Genomic DNA, 17,054 nt, shown 5'->3' on the forward strand with positions numbered 1-17,054 from the left:
ACCTAAGGATATTTTTGACATTTCACACCCACGGTTTGGCACCATTAGAGCCCAATTTAATGACAGTGACCTGGAGGGAAAAAAAATATTTGGAACGGTGACGCTGAAATCCGCTAAACTTCACAAGAAATTACGATTTTTTATAGTGGCTTACAAGGAATTTCCTCCACTAAAAATGGTAATTTGGGCATTATGGTAGTGATGGTCATCGATATGGGACCAAGTTCTAGTGGCCCAAAACTATAAGTAGATATGACGTCTTGCTATCTATTACCCCTATTGTGCAACCAAAAATCAAAATAAGAAACCTCTCCAGCAACTCAGAGGAAACTATAACAGATTCGCCATTATCAAAAAACATGTTTATTGATCCAGTATGCATCAGCTATAGACAGATGCATGCATTACACTGTTTCATGGGTGCAGCAGCACTCGGTGTGAGCACGACTAGAATCATCATATTCCTGATGAAGCAAGGAGCTCTTTCAGCTACGAAACCTTTGGCTCCACAGGAAGAGCTGCACGTAGTACATCCTTGTGAATCATGGTCATGGTAGCACGTAAACGGGTGCAGAGGAATTATCATCTTTGTTGGCGACGTAGGCCGCCGACCGTGGGCAGCAGCACTCCACATGAACATGACCTTGGTTGTCAGTCCAATTCAAGCAGGACGCATCGTAACTCATCACGCCTTTTGCTTTGCATAGATCGTAGCAACTTGAAAACGTGCAGTTAGTTATATCCTCGAGCACGGCATCTGTGGAGACCGAATCTTCGCCGGTAGCAGCTGTGGAGAGTCGGAGCCTGGCATATGCAATGACGAAGTACATACAGATCAAATAATTTTGCTGATCAAATTTGTTCCAATAGTATGCAGATCAAGCAGAGATATATAAGGGTTTCTTACTTGTAAGGTTTTCGGCTTGGCAGGATGCAGACATGATCAGAAGAACCAAGAGAACAGCGGCAATGGAGTGCGCGATCCACCTTGAGGTACTGCTCTTTGCCATGACGAAGATAATGCTATTTCTCCTTCTATTTCTTGCAGAATGGGAGTCTCTTTTATGTTGTATATATATAGGGATGCAAGCATTATCATCCTGTCCCAGGTACAAATGCGTGGGGCGTATAGCAGAAACTAATGATTTGGTATATCTGGTCTGTATCTTCTGGGATTGGATGCAACTAAATTAAATGTATACTGCAGCCCATATACGAATGTGTGCATCATAATAATATATTGGTATCTGTATCTTCTCTAATAAACACTAATATTTTGCAGCCCATATATTGGTCTGTATCTTCTGTAATAAACACTAATATTTTGCTATCTAAATAGTAAGATCTGATACATTCTTTTTTTTTAGCGAGCAAGATCTGATATATTCTTAGATGCAACTTAATACTATTACCACAGCCAATATAGCCTGTGACTACCTTCTCTCCGAATCAATGTCCTCTTCTAAATGGATTAATGTTTTGGTATCCCCACCTTGGATTCTTAGGTACCAATAGAAATATGTGAATTTTTGGTTTGGGCTGGCAAGAAAGATTGAATTAAGTTGTAGTCTTAGAGGCTTGTCTTCCGAAACAAAAAGACATAAATACACCAGTGGTACATGAAACTTTTGAATAACTCATTTTTGAGCAAATAAAGTGATGTGCTATAGATCCATATGGTCTGAGGATTAATAGGATACTTATATTAATAAGTTACAACTTCTTTTTCGGAAGACTATCTTCAAAGAACTCTAAAAGTAAGCGTGTTTGGCCTGGAAAAATTTAGAGATGGGTGATCGACCGAAAGTTCTTTCCGGGTGTGTAAGAGTGAGGACAAAGTGCGCAAACTACGCAGAAACGCAAAGTACGCAGAAAAGACTGGTGTTGGTCTGTGAGGACAGTTTATATCCTACAAAAGTTGCCGGATATAAACGGGCCTAGCCTCATGGAGGTGGAGAACGTTACAATGACCAATATGTACAGTAGCCCACCATGAAGTCGACATAGCATTGCCAGGTGCTATATCTGGGTCCCCTTCCATTGTCGCCCTTTCTCCTCCGAGTCCTCTCCAAAGCTGGACATTGTAGGGACTTAGAAGGGCTCTGGTCGTAGGGGAGGGCCTAGTATATATAGATTCAAGGGTCTATTCAGTTGAATATCCATTATTTTAGCAAAAATATAAATATATATATAATAAACATATATATGTGTTCAAAAAATAAAAAGAAAATTTATTATGCAGCCTCTGTAGAAAAATGTAGCCAAAATATATATCCTTCTATTCATTTTTCACCAGGGCACCAACTAATTAAACTCTCAGCAGGGCACCACCGCACCAGCATCCACACCTGCTTGTATTCCTCAGTTCGGTTGCGTTTTCCCCCAAATCGGCACGCAGTGGCCGCCAGCACCTGGTGTCGTGCTGGCGATGGCACCACGCCACTATTATTGGTAGTTTTTTTATGTTAAACAATTCCAATTTATGGCTAACCTATTGTATGCTCATAAAGATTGAGGCCGGTTTTCTTTGGCAAACATAGTCTAGGATACGACCCCTCAAAAGTTGTAAAGATACATGATGCTATCTCTCTGTTTTCTAATATGGGTAAGTTGTCCCACTCCATATAGAGTGATTTACCATAGATACTAGGCTACGTTACACGAGTACGAGTACGACTATCGGATACAATACGTATCGGATACGCGGATACACACTTTCTAAAAACAAAAACCCACTAAAATGGTGTATCCGAGTATCCGTATCCGCGTATCCGACGAGTATCGGATACGGATACGTCACCCCCTTGGAGTATCCGTGTAACATAGATACTAGGTATGACGGTACTTAGGTCAGTCTCAATAAAGTTTCATTAGAGTTTTATAGACATTAAATATGATGATGTGACATCATATTAATGAAGAGAGAGATGGCAAGAGTTTCATGGGAGTAGAGAGAGTTTTATGGGAATGAAACTCTTCTACAATATTTCCAAAATATTGGTGTGTTAGAAACTGGGTGATGAAACTTCCACTAAGGATGGCTTTAACCGACAATTGAAATTTTACATCCAACTCCAAGAGCTTGGCTAAAATTAGTAACTAAATTTTATTGTTTAGCCATTTTGTAAAATAGAAAACCTTTTTAAAAAAGAAGATGTCCATAACAGCCTTGCTATTTTATAAAATCGGATAGTTAGTGTTAGTGGTTGGCTATATATGGTCACAAAAAATTAAGAGATAGCCAACTTTTTATTTTACAAAACTAGATAGCACATTTGATAGAGGCTACTTTTTGCTATACAAATTTTAAAAGAGCCTCTATGGCAAAAATAGTCAAGCTGCTGGAGTTTCTCTATATGGTGCTTTTGGAAAGTGGAACTAATAATAAAAAGATTACTTAAGTTCTCCATAAGGGGGATGTTATTAGGATAGATTTCAGCTGTACCAATGACTTCATTGAGGCTTGGGCCGACAAAGCCATGCCCATGATCGGTGGGTCCAATAACTGCCAAATAGCCAGTCCCGAGGTATAAAGGTGTTTGGTTGGAGGTGTTAGGGCACTCACAATGCAAGACTCTATCACAGAGTCCAAGACACTTAATTACATATTATTTATGGAATTTTGATGATGTGGCAGCATATTTATTGAAGAAAGAAGTAGAAAAAATAAGACTCCAAGTCTTATTTAGACTACAAGTCCACATTGTTCGAGGTAATAAATAACTTTAGACTCTATGATAGAGTCTGCATTGTGAGTGCCCTTAAAGTTTAATATGTACTGTAATATTTTCGTCTTATTTGGAAATTAGTATCTAATCATGGACTAATTATGCTCAAAAGATTCATCTCATAAATTACTCTCTATTTATATTTTTAGTTTCATAAATAGTCTATATTTAGTACTTCATGCATGTATCCAAACATTAGATATGAGGAACGATAAATTTTAGGGAGAGCAACCAAACAGACCTAAGAGAAGGCACCCACGACTATACCTGAGGCTGTAAATAGGGTTGTCAGATACCTCCCGATTAGGTTTCCTCGGGAATAGGACTGAAGATCAAAGGTCAGTCAATGGTCAAGAAGTAACATGGAGTACCGCAAGTCTACATTGACAATGCTCATCTTCGCCACCAATGCCACGCCTGCTTGTATATAGAAGGTAGGATGACATCAGTGGGTCTTTGGGCATCGTCTATCACCATAGGTCACCACTAATTAAACACGGTTAAGGGTTAAGTGGTGGATTAGGTGTCGTCTAAGATCAATCCTAATTAATTAAGCATAAGAGCATCTTATGCAATTGGACTATGCATTCTAGAAATTTGATAAAAACCTTAAAAATTGTTCTCCAATAGTTATGCATTTTACTTATGCATTTTGGCAAACTTGGCATTTGATGGACCAAACTTAGCATTTTTGCATAAGCACAATGGCTTGGCAAATTTAATATCCCGAGTTTCCTGGACTCCTTGTCGTGCGCGACCTCTCCACGCGCTGCGGTAGTTTCCCGCAAGGACTCCTCTTCCCCGCGCGAACTCTTCTTTCCCGCGCGACGTGAACTCTGCGACTTCGTGGACTACTGGCGCACGACAGAACTCTGGCGAACTGCGACTTCGTGGACTGGCGGACCGGGAGGCCGCGATTCACAGAAACGGCGGTGACTTGCGACTTCATGGACTGGCGGCGACGGGCGACGGAAATTCCCGCGCAGAGGAAAAATCTCGCGTGAAGCGCGCCAATCAAAAAAAAGATCCCGGACAAAAATAGTTGGGTCCATTATTTTGGGAATGCCAAGTCAAAATGCCAAACACTTGGAGATGGAGTTATTTTTCCTTTAGCAAAACGTTTAGAGACTTGGCAAATTTCAACAAATGGCAAATTCCAATTGCATAACTGTTGGAGATGCTCTAAGTCTTAAAAAAACTACCCAAATATTGAAACAGACAGAAAACAATATTTCACGAAACGGTAAACACACATACTAGGATATCATAACTAGAAAGATTCCTCACGTGTTACCACATGTATGAAGGATGAATATAAATATAGGCCTTGTTTAGATCTAAAAAGTTTTTGGATTTTGACACTGTAGCACTTTGGTTTTTATTTGACAAACATTGTCTAATCATGGAGTAACTAGGCTTAAAAGATTCATCTCGTGATTTACGGGCAAACTGTGCAATTAGTTTTTGTTTTTATCTATATTTAATGTTTCATGCATGTGTCGCAAGATTCGACAACGAAGAATCTTGAAAAGTTTTTTGTTTTTGAGGTGAACTAAACAAAGCCATAGTCTTAGTGTAGTCTATCCAGTCATCTTCTATATATAGTTTGATTATTAGTAGTCAGTTTTTGAATAGAAAGAGAGAAAGTTACGTGAGAGAATAATGCTAGCAATATGCGTGTATAGTCATGTGTAGGTAACTGCATCCACTACTAAAACCATTTGTGAGTGGGCACTTAATTGCATGTGGCAGCAGGAGGAGTCGATGATGATATTGCGTGCAAGATAATTAACGTCTTTATAGAATATATAGATACTCTACTATAAAATCGTAGTGTGTTGTATTCAAAAAATGTTAGAGAGCAAGCACAATCATGCAAGCTATCTGATTTAGTTTTTCTGTTGGAAAATTTTGCTACACTGCAGTTACTTATAAACTTGATTTTCTCCTACAAACTACTCCCTCCATCCTCAATTATAAGATATTCTAAGAATCTTAGAGAGTCAAAGCATCTAGTTTGTTTAAAATTTATATGATAAGATGATAACATTTACTATACCAACTAAGTATCATTATATTTTTTATTAATTATATTTTCATATACCGATTTAATGTCATAAATATTTATAATTCTCTCTATAGCTTTGGTTAAACTTGAAATGTTTTGACTCTCAAAGATTTTTGGAATGTCTTATAATTTGGAACGGAGGGAGTAGTTAATCAATATCATTTTGACCCCTTAAACTTGTTTTTTCGTTAAATACGTTTCAGGGTCAATTTTTGTGCGATGATATATGACATTATGAACTTGTTAGAAAAAAAATATTTTGATTATGTTGTGTGCTTCCTCATATATTTTACATTTGAATCATTCAATTAATATCAAATATATATAATGCAGACTAAACGAGCAAGGTAATTGCAAACCTCACATGGTCATTTTTTAGATCAAAGGCGTTCACCTGGCTTTATTGAAAGCATAACGAAAGCCCACCATCATTTTGCTGGGGATTCCAGCTTACAACGTAGTTCAGACAAACTTAGGACGCTTACAAGTTCAACTGAAATACAGATCTCTAACACAACACGATTCAGTACGTGCTCGATAGAGATTGGGAATTGAAAACGTATATGGTCTGATGTTTCAGGTTTGCCACACATAAAGCATTCCACATGCTCTGACCATTGTTTTCTTTTTAGTTGCACCCTAGCCTGGATTCTGTCATGAGCCGCCTCAAATACAAATTGTGCAAGGAAAAAGTTAAAAACACAAGCTATATCCTAGCGGAAAATGACAAGGTACAATAATGGCGTGATTTGAGCCGTTTGAATAGCCATTAAAGTATTAAGTTAATATTTTGTTCGAGCAGTTATTAAAAATGTAAATTTTTTGTTGTCATCATATAAATATGTAAACAAAAATGTTTATTACTCAGTACAACAAATTAAAGAAACACAAAGAATAGAGAACCGATCGATCCGGTTCGATACAGTAACATTGGTCTCATATATAGTCACTTCTCACTTGGCGAGCTAGCGAGTAGACGGAGAGCATGATGACGAGCGCCATGCACGCGGCGGCGGCCAGCATGAGCCCTGCGGCGGCGTAGGCCAGGTCGAAGAACTTGTCCATGTCCCGGTGCAGCTTGTCGACCTCCGGCGTCCCGATGGAGTCGTCGTCGAACTGGCCGTCCAGGTAGCGCTTCACGTCGTAGGTGAAGGCGAACCCGGCGGCGGCGCCCGTTGCGAGCAGCAGGGCGAAGACCACGTCGGCGAGGAGGACGAGGACCAGCAGCGCCACGGCGACGCTCCCGCCGCCAGCGCCGATGCCCCGCTTATTGTTCCCGCTGGCGATGATGCTGACGGCGGCCAACGGGAGCTGCAGCAGCGTGTAGGCGCACCCGATGACGGCGACGGCCAGGACGTACCTGTAGGCGTAGACGTCCCTGAAGGTGTACCTCTGCGGCGGGTCGCTGTCGACGTTGAGCTTGTCGGCGGCGATGAGCGCGAGCGAGGCGGCGAGGAGGCCGAGGCTGAGGAGCCGGAGGATCAGGACGGCCGACGGCAGCAGGACAGTCCGGGACGCCATTGTTAGCAGCGAAATGAACTGTTTCCCTGCAAACACACTGCGTCTAATTGGCTACTTATTATTGTCACGTTTTACTACTTGCACACGTACACGCGCAGCAAGCTAAGCTTGTGATTATTGCTGGCTGCCTGATTGGGATTAACGGGAGATGAGATGTCAGGGATGATGGTTCCTTTGTGCATATATGTCGCCATGATCTGTGCATCGTGTTCGTGTCGTGTCGTGTTCTTTGAGCTAGCTAGCTGCGAAGAGCTGATGAGGGCCGGCCGGCGGCGACATCTGGCACGGGGATGTTGGCTGTTGGATGGAGGGCGGCTTTGGCCTGGTGTCCGTCCGGCCGGTCTTCGTCTCCTTCGATGACCAAGACGACGGGGTGTCGCGAAGGGCCGGTGACCTGTGTGTGTCCAATGTCGAGACATGCATACAGGAGAAAAGATCCAAAGAAGATGGAGGTCGTGGTGGACTTTTTCCGCTATTGTTGCCACGTTGGTCGCCGACTCGCCGGCTCGCGGGCGGCCGCTTTATTTGCCACTACTGGGGCCCTTTGCCATTACTGCTGCACTTTAAGTTACATGCCACTAAGGCCCAAAAACCCAAAACTTTACAAGATTCTCCATCGCATTGAATCTTGTAGCACATGCATGAAACATTAAATGTAGATAAAAAAGATAACTAATTATACAGTTTACTTGTAAATCACGAGACGAATCTTTTAAGCCTAGTTGCTCCATGATTGGATAATGTTTGTCAAATAAAAACGAAAATGCTACAGTGTCAAAATCTAAAAAGTTTTTAGATCTAAACGAGCCCTAACTCAAAAGTCAACAGAATTATATTCTTTTAGACAAAGGATAGTTTATATCTAGCTTCATCTATCAACAGGTAGAATTATGCCAATTATTACAAGGTTCGACCTATAAGCTAGCACACGAGCTATAAAAGTAACATCTTACAGCGACCCACACAAAAGAACAAAATAAAGTTTTTGACTAAAGAAGACCAATAGATCTATTTGAAAACCACCCATTGGAAGCAAAAAATGCAAGACTGATGTCTCTAGATGCTGCCCTACACGGATTAGTTGGTGTCGTTGAACATCACACCGCTGCAGTCTTGCTCATTGGCGAAGCGAGTGGGTTCCCCTGAAAAGAACCTACAAAAAATATTTTAGTTTACATTTATCAAAAACATTTTGTTTCTCGTTATCCAAACTGTCCAACACAAAGTTGATGTTGCGGTCAGCAACAATGAATTGTGTTTGTTACCACCTGTCTTGGACCACCTATACTCTGGGAAGGTGATATCGCAAACATTAAATGTATAGTGTGCCACAAGAATTTAGCATAGAAATAATCCAAAAAAAGGTGTTGAATACTTTCTGGTGAGTGACAGAAGCTACACCTCGTATCACCATTCCAACTTCGTCGAGCCAGGTTGTCTTTGGTTAAAATCACACTTTTTTAGGTACCACAAAAATTTTTTATTCTTGTAGGAATTTTAATTTGCCATTGTTAACACAGCATACATAGATTTGACGCAAAAAAATCCCTGATGAATGTAGACCCAAACAAAACCATCCCTATTCCTTTGTAGGTTCATATCATGTAAGGAGGCAACATTCTATGCCAATCCCTTAAGTTTCTTTCTACTAAATTCTAACGAAAAGAAATATCCAATGGGATTGAGCTAAGTACTTTTGCTATGGAATCTTGTTTTCTTCTCACAATGTTAAACCCCCTAGGGAATTTATCCTTTAAGTGACTGGTTACTCAACCAAGTGTCTACCTAAAACCAGATTTGCGTACCATCTTTCACCTTGAAAGAATTGAAACTCATAAAAGTGTCTTTACCATTCATTAAGCTTTTTCCAGAAATGAGAGTCTGTTGGTTTTTTAACACAACTCCCTACAGTCTTATGTTTGATATATTTATTCCTCAAAAGTTCCTGCCACATACCATCTTCGTTTAACAATTTAAAAAGTCATTTACTCAACAGACACTTGTTTTGTATGTCCAGATTCTATATTCCTAGACCACCTTGAATTTTTTGTTGGCATAAAATTTCTCATTTAACTAATCTATATTTGCATTTGTGTTGATTATTCTGCCAATAGAATCTTGATCTGAAACAGTCAATTTTTTCACCACTGCTCTTGAGAGTTTGAAAAAAGACATCATAAACATCGGTAGACTAGAGAGAACCGAGTTTATTAAAACTAAACGACCTCCTATCGAGACCATTTTCCCTTTCCATCCACTGAGTCTATTTTCAATTCTATCCTCAATTATTTGCCAGTCTTTATTGTTTAGTTTTCTAATATGCATAGGTATGCCAAGATAACGAAAGGGGTAATTCCTAATATCACAACCAAACAGCTACGAATAAAACACCTCATGCTCTTTAGCTTTACCAAAATAAAATATTTCACTTTTGTGGAAGTTTATTTTAAGCTCTGACAGTTGCTCGAAGGTAAGTTTCATATTTATGCCTTTGCAACATCATGGCTCGTAAAGATTACCGTGTCATTTGCAATACTGGAGAATAGATACGCCATCTTGAATAAGATGAGGAATAATCCCTTCTACTTGACCTGCTTTCTTTGCTCTAGCAATGAGTGGCCAGTATGTCCACCACTATATTAAATAGTATCGGTGATATTAGGTCACCCTACCGTAAGCCTTTTTTTGGTTTGGAAGTAGGATCCTAGTTGGTCATTAACCTTAGTGTTAATATTTCCACCTTGCATAAACTGTTCAACCCAGGTGCACCATTTTTATGAAAACCTTTCATCCTTAGCGTTAGTTGCATGAAGCTCTTTATTTTACCTTATCATAAGCCTTTTCAAATATATATATAATGCCCCTTCGATTATCTAGTACGCCCACCATTCTAAATTATAAACGTTTTAGTATTTCTGGATATGTAAATATCTGGTATGCATCTAGCTTAGATATACACTTACGTTTAGATGAATAATAAAATCAATATATCAAAAAAAGAATGTCTTATAATCGAAGCTCATAGACAATTTTCTCCCTCTATCCTCGTGCCAGCAACTGTAGGCTAAATCTTCTTCATCTTGTAAGACCTTGTTTAGTTCAAAAAATTCTGCAAATTTTTTTCAGATTTCTCAACACATCGAATTTTGCGGCATAAGTATTAAATATAAATAAAAAATAACTAATTGCACATTTTGCGTGTAATTTGCGAGATAAATCTTTTAAGTCTAGTTAGTTCATGTTTGGATAATATTTGTTAAATACAAACGAAAGTGCATGCTATAGTGTTTATTTTGCAAAAAAAAAAAAACAATGGAACTGAATAAGGCCTAAGTTGTAGTGGTAGCATGTGGCCATTTCCTTCGTGCACCGGCCGCCGTTTACCGGGAATTCCAGATCCTGGCCAGGAGTCCAGCTGTTGTAGGCTTGTAGCACTGATCGGAGTTTTTCATCGGACGCTAAGAGGTTGGGCCAGGTTGGTGGATGCTGGTTCGGTTGAACCAGCCACATGCTGTTTAGGCTGGGGCTTTCACTGATTATTAGAACTTCCTTTGCCGAGTGTTTTTTCATACTCGGTAAAGAAGCATTTTTACCAAGTGTTTTTTCTTTGCGGAGTATTTTTGTTTGACACTCGATAAAATGTTTAAAAAAAAACATTCGGCAAAGAGGTTGTCTGCCATAGTGTATATATAAATTTTCTCACGGATAAACAGAGTTAGAACCGGAACATGATAGGTGTGCGGCGCTGTTTACGTCGTGTACCATCGGTTCGGAGTTGTACAGAAGATCTAGTAGTGTTGGCGACAAATTAGGCATTGAGTCAGACCAGGATTCTTGTTCTGCATAGACTCAGATGGAAAACATCAATAACCAGGGCCAAAAAAAAAAAACCATCATATATATAGCCACGGCCGGCCAGGTATCATGGCACGAGCACGACGACAGCAGTACTAATTGGCTACGCGATCCAGATCGATTATATTAGAATAGGCATCGATAATTAAGAATCAGGAGATGGAGCGCGGCTGCTCAGGTAACAACTCGTCGGCGGCGGCGGGAACGAAGAGACCAGAGCTAGACGACGGGATGATGAACAAAGGCGAGTGGACAGGCACCAAGAAGAGCAAGAAATTGCACGAGTATCAGGTCGCCGTCGTCGTTGGCGCTGGCGGCGGCGGCGGATTGTCGAGCTCGAGGAAGAGGCCGTACGAGTACGGCGAGCACGAGTACGACGTGTCCACTGAGAAGCTCTACAAGGGCAACTACTGGGAGGACCCAGCCTACGCCAAAAAGATTGAATTCTTCGGGCTCACACTTGCGCGCAGCGACGCGCTCGACAACGCATGCGAGCGCTTGCACCGGGAGTTCGAGGTCCTGTACCCACACCGTGCCAAGCACATGCATGGATATGCATTGCATGAGTAGCTAGCTTTTTCTTTTTTTTTTCCTTTTTTATTAGCCTGGTAGCTATTAGGAATTGACCGAAATTACAAAAACTAGATTGATCATGTTGGAATAAGTGATGCACGCAGGTATATGGTTATAGGTTTATAATGTACTTAGGTTGATCCATCCATGTTTTATCCATGATGCACCTTTTACAAAATGAAGTGTCAATTAGTGAAACATATACACAACAGTTCTCATTTCAGATTGGATTGTTCAACCAAAAACATATAAAAATCTTGCCAAATAATTGTCCAAATCAAATCAATTTCACTACACTTAGTGCTAAAAAAATCATCTCACCACAGGACATCAACATGAACTATAGGGGAAATTTAGTCTAGTTTTAAGAAACCAAAAACATGGCATCACAGAACACATAACCTGCAATTCTATATCAAATGAAGAGATAGAGTTCATAAGAAAAGGAGAGCATACCAATAAAGCAATGACAATAGAAGATCAGATGAAGACTAGAAGGGCAACTTGCTCGTGCTCCCTGTAGATAATATTGCCAACACTATTTAATCACAAGGCAATACAAATAAGTCAAAAACCTGAGCAAAAGCAAACTTACTTCAAAGCTATAGGTGGGTAGAAAGAACAATTGAAGCCTTGAATCCTTTAGTGCTTCCTTATTGGATATTTTGCAACATGCACAAGAAAGAAAGAAATACTCAGAACTGATATAGTGCAGCGAGGAGACAAACTTATACTTCCATTTGCAACTAAAAGTTCAATTGATTTCTTCTCTCAAACTTTTTATATATAGAATAAACACAGCTTTCTCGCATAAAGGACCAAAGTAAAGTGACTATGAACTCCCATCAGTGTGTACTTTGCCATCATACTAAAAAAAAGTTGCAGACATAGCATAAAAGAATATACATGCAAGCTGATGGATTGTGTGGTGTGCAAGATCTTGAATCCAGATGGTTCCTCTGCAAAATCAATTAAGGCATTAAACAACATATTCACATCTAAATCAAGCTGAATAAATTCCTTCTCCAGAAAGGGGAAGAGATGGTGGATCTGGCCTGAATGCAAATTGGCAACAGAACGCAAACCTTAAATGTCTTAGCCTTTCTCACCTTCGTGTACTTTCTGCAACCAAGAAAAAAAAACAAGACAATAAGCTATGTGCCAAAAACCTAGAACGCAGAAGAATGGGGATTAGAGGAAGGGGAAGTGGAGATGAGGCACCTGGATTCGGAGGGGAATGGGGACACGGTGACGGCACAGCTCTTGCACTGCCACACATTCGGGCATTAGCACCGGTCGGGAAGGGCCTGTTGCTCCAGTTCCCGAGCCGGTGCTGCCCTTCCGGGACGAAAGGCCTACCCTTTAGTCCAGGTTCGGGAAACCGGGGCTAAAGCCCCCCCCTTTAACACCGGTTGGTAATACCAACCGGTTTTAAAGGGTCCTGCCAGGGCTGCCACGTAGCAGGACCCTTTAACACCGGTTGGTAATACCAACCGGTGTTAAAGGGTTTCTTTTTTTTGTTCACTTCTTCGGTTCTGTTTATTGTTTTTATATAATAATAATAGGTTTTTCAATACATGTTTTTGCTGATACAATAATATATTTATATTACACGCATATTAAGCATGTATAAATGAAAATTATAGGCTTAGCTTTATAATTAAGCTTTGCCTATAATAAAATGAATAGGCCACATCAAAAATTAAATAAAATGTAAAAAGCTTTATATATATAGTTTTATATGTACAAAATTCGTGACACATATATACATAGAGTTTTTTCTCCCAATGTCTACAAACGATACAAATTATCATCGTTGTTTGGAATAAGAGTTTCGTTGCCGTTGAAGTGAAACTCGCCGTTTGGATTGATCACTTGCTCGCGGAGAAATCCTGCTATTGTCTCTTGGATAGCTTTGATTCGGTCTTTTTGTATGACCTTTTCCCTCAACCATTCCGTCTTTAATTTGAAATAAATAAAAAAGTTATTAGTTATCTAAGTTATTCAATATAATTTAGGAGATAATGAAAAGAGACATGTACTCTGAGAGTCTCTATGAGTGTTTGATTGAGTTGTGCCATCATGAATTTGCACACGTAATATGCACATAGATTGTTCCCCCCTTCTTGTCTTAAACACCACTGTACGATATATATATATATATATATATATATATATATATATATATATATATATATATATATATATATATATATATATATATATATATATATATATATATATATATATATATATATATATATAATATTCACGACCACGACAATAAGAAGGCTACAAGTTAGCGAAAGTTTGCTAGCTAGTAAAACTTACTTGTGGATGAATTATGCTAAGCGACGCTTTACATCCACTGAGATGTTCACGGTCAATAAATCTTTCCCAAACCCTACACACAGCCATTATGAATCGTGAACTAATAATTACAGAGTCATATTATGATATTCTTCTAGCTGAGATCGACATTATGTACCTTTGAATAATGTTTACCATTTGTTGATAATTTTCTTGTGGTTTTCTCATTGAGTCAAAGATTATCAACCGGTTCTTTGGAATTTCAATGACCATGAGTATCCAGTGAAAGCTATTTACATATATATATATATAGTCAGACCTATATATAACTATATAAAACTTGTCTCGAGTAATAATAAGTAAAATAAAATATGCATGCACTTAATAACTATATAACTCACTCGAAGTTGAAGGGGAAGAGTATTTTTTTGTTTTTCTTTTTTGTTCACAAAGAACCTCATAAAATTGGTGCAGACTTCTGTCTCATGAGCTGCTGTCCACATTGCCTGTGGAGCCTTGAAAACAATATAAGTGTCAACGAACCCAATACTATTGTCATTTCTGATTCTGAGCTCTCTCATTTGGTGCCTGCATATATACATACAAATTCTAAGTGTGTAAGGATTATATACATGTAATTAAAGAAGTTAGAAGTATAATAAAAAGAAAGAAATACTTACAGACAAAAGCAGCTGACAAGAGATTTGTCGAGAGCGTCGAGGTGACATAATTGGTGCAATTCTTCGAACTGCACGTATATGAGGTCATCTCCACGGAAGTAGTGATGTTGTCTAATACGAACAGAAATCCAATTCTCTCTCCTTTTAGACGCCTCAATGCACCATTTGTTTATTGCAAACATTTGTGTGCCGAGCTCATGTAAACGCTGAGGGTCGAATAGACTTCTGCCCGGTTCATATCTTGCCCTCCATGGATCAACTACCTCAACTTTTTCAAATGTTTGGCAACCAATAATAGCGCCAATTTCTTCCATATTTAAACCGCTCTGTCCAAAGTAACGCTCAAGCGAGTCTAGCTCAGACACTAATAAGGATTTCTTTGGCATCAAGTCTTTATTTGAGCCGTATTGATTTGGCACAATCAAAGGGGGCACCGGTTTTGATATACTTTTCCGAGCTGTGGGACCCCCTTTCCTACTCTCTTTCTATGCTGTGAAGACTTGACCAGAGACCGCTCATAGTCCGAAAGTGCTGGCTTTTTCTGAGCTTCGCGTTGCTTCTTTTGCTGGTCCGCCACCTTCTGCCTTCGTTCCGATGGCTTTACATAAAAGTACGGCTTTTCTGGGTTTAGCCGCTTTTTTCTATCCTCCTTCAATTTATCAAAAAATTGTCTCACCTTAGCTTTGGATGCAGCAATTACCTCCTCTTACTTTTTTGTAAGGTAATTTTTCTGGTGTCTTAGCTCTCTTTGCTGAGGCAGCCTTCTTTGGAGGTGGGACCGATGACTTCGGTCGTTCTTACGCGGACCGCTTCTCACTACCTCGCTTTGAAGGCGAGCGGACCGAACGTGTACTCTTTGGAGAGGGCGGTGCAGGCGGTGGAGGTGGTGGGGCCGATCTTTTCGGTGTTGGAGAACGCGGTGGAGGAGTTGGAGACCTCGGTGGAGGAGGTAGAGACCGTGGTGGAGGCGGTGGCGGGGTCGGTGTGGCCGCCGCAGGTGTTGGAGCAGATCCAGCATTGTCACCGCCCGCAGCACTATGATGCGCTGGGGAGAGAACTGGACTTAGGTTGGAGGAGTCCCCGCAAAGAAAACAATTACAAGTTTTGTGAGCAAACTTTTTTCAATTCAATACATAATAAATAATATAAGAAGTAAAATCATGCACAAACCTATGGTGAGGAATAATTATGAAGCGCTTGCGCCAACAAATAAACTTCTTCTCAGCTTCACCTAAGGTCTTCTCTCCGTCTCCCCCTTCTATTTCTAGAAGCACATTGCCACAACCTTTCTCAACCCTATCAACCGAGACGCCAGCATATCCACCAGGTACTGGTCGACTATGAATTCTTGGAGTTCTCGTTCGGTCGATAGGGTTCACAACAGCGATAGCCACCTTTTTCGTTGCATTCCCATCTGGTACATGCAGCTCATAGGTAGTAAAAGCCTATGTGACATCATCCACGGGGAAGTGTAGCTTCGTGTCATCCTGAATGGTTGGTACTTCTGTGGATGCGCAGCTGCTTTTCAACTGGCCTGGGGGGCTAACGTTGACCTCAGGCTGTGATGTACCTTGCCCTTTCGTCATTTGACTAAGTGCTGCTTGCACTTGCCTTTGAATCTCCGCCTGCATCCATTCTTCACGAGCATTCTCGTGCTCTTCTGACTGCAGAACAAAAGTTTCCAGGCGGCGGATCCGCTCTGCATCCTCATCCTTCTTTCTCTAGCGCTTCTGTAGGTATCTTGATCAGCTTGGAATGATTACAGCTACGGAACTGCCCCATAGCCTCTCGTATGCCCACCGTGCTTAGGATTTTCAAGCGCATAGGTGAGTTCATCCTTCTCTCTGTTAGGCCTGAACTCACCAGACTGAACCGCCTCTCGTGCACGGACCAGTCTCTTTGCTGCTCTAGAGATTTCTTGGCCCCAAACTAGCGCTCCGGTGTCTGGGTCCACGCTTCCCCCATGACCGTAGAACCAATGCTTGGAGCGCTCGCTCCAATTCTTTGCTATTGTCTCGAGTGTGACCCCCCTAGCAAGCATCTCCTGTTCCATTCGGTCCCACTTGGGAACAACACTCTTATAACCACCTGATCCCATATGATGGTGATTTGTCTTTTTACTTGCATTCTCTTTGTTTCTAATGGCTCGTTCCTCGCCCTCTTCTGATATTTTGTATTGCACGAAGTCATCCCAGAAGGCCCCCAGCTTTACATATTGCTTGAGGTTGAAATTTGGAGTCTCGTTTTTCTTGACAAATTTATTGTACAAAGACTTCTTCCAATTCTGGAACAGTACCGCCATCTTCTTCATAGTCCAGT

At 40.4% G+C, this 17,054-nt stretch overlaps 1 protein-coding gene across 1 annotated transcript; it reads right to left on the reverse strand.

The window, feature by feature from the left end:
• Positions 397-15,613, reverse strand: LOC8057026 (CASP-like protein 4D1; the record flags this gene model as incomplete). The annotated part of the gene is made up of 4 exons (XM_002450882.2): positions 397-804; positions 908-1,023; positions 6,754-7,304; positions 15,598-15,613. Coding segments are annotated over 4 exons (939 nt in total), but the record flags the coding sequence as incomplete, so codon positions are not given.

The sequence above is a fragment of the Sorghum bicolor genome, chromosome 5, assembly GCF_000003195.3.
Source record: "Sorghum bicolor cultivar BTx623 chromosome 5, Sorghum_bicolor_NCBIv3, whole genome shotgun sequence".
In the NCBI taxonomy this organism is placed as follows: Eukaryota; Viridiplantae; Streptophyta; class Magnoliopsida; order Poales; family Poaceae; genus Sorghum; species Sorghum bicolor.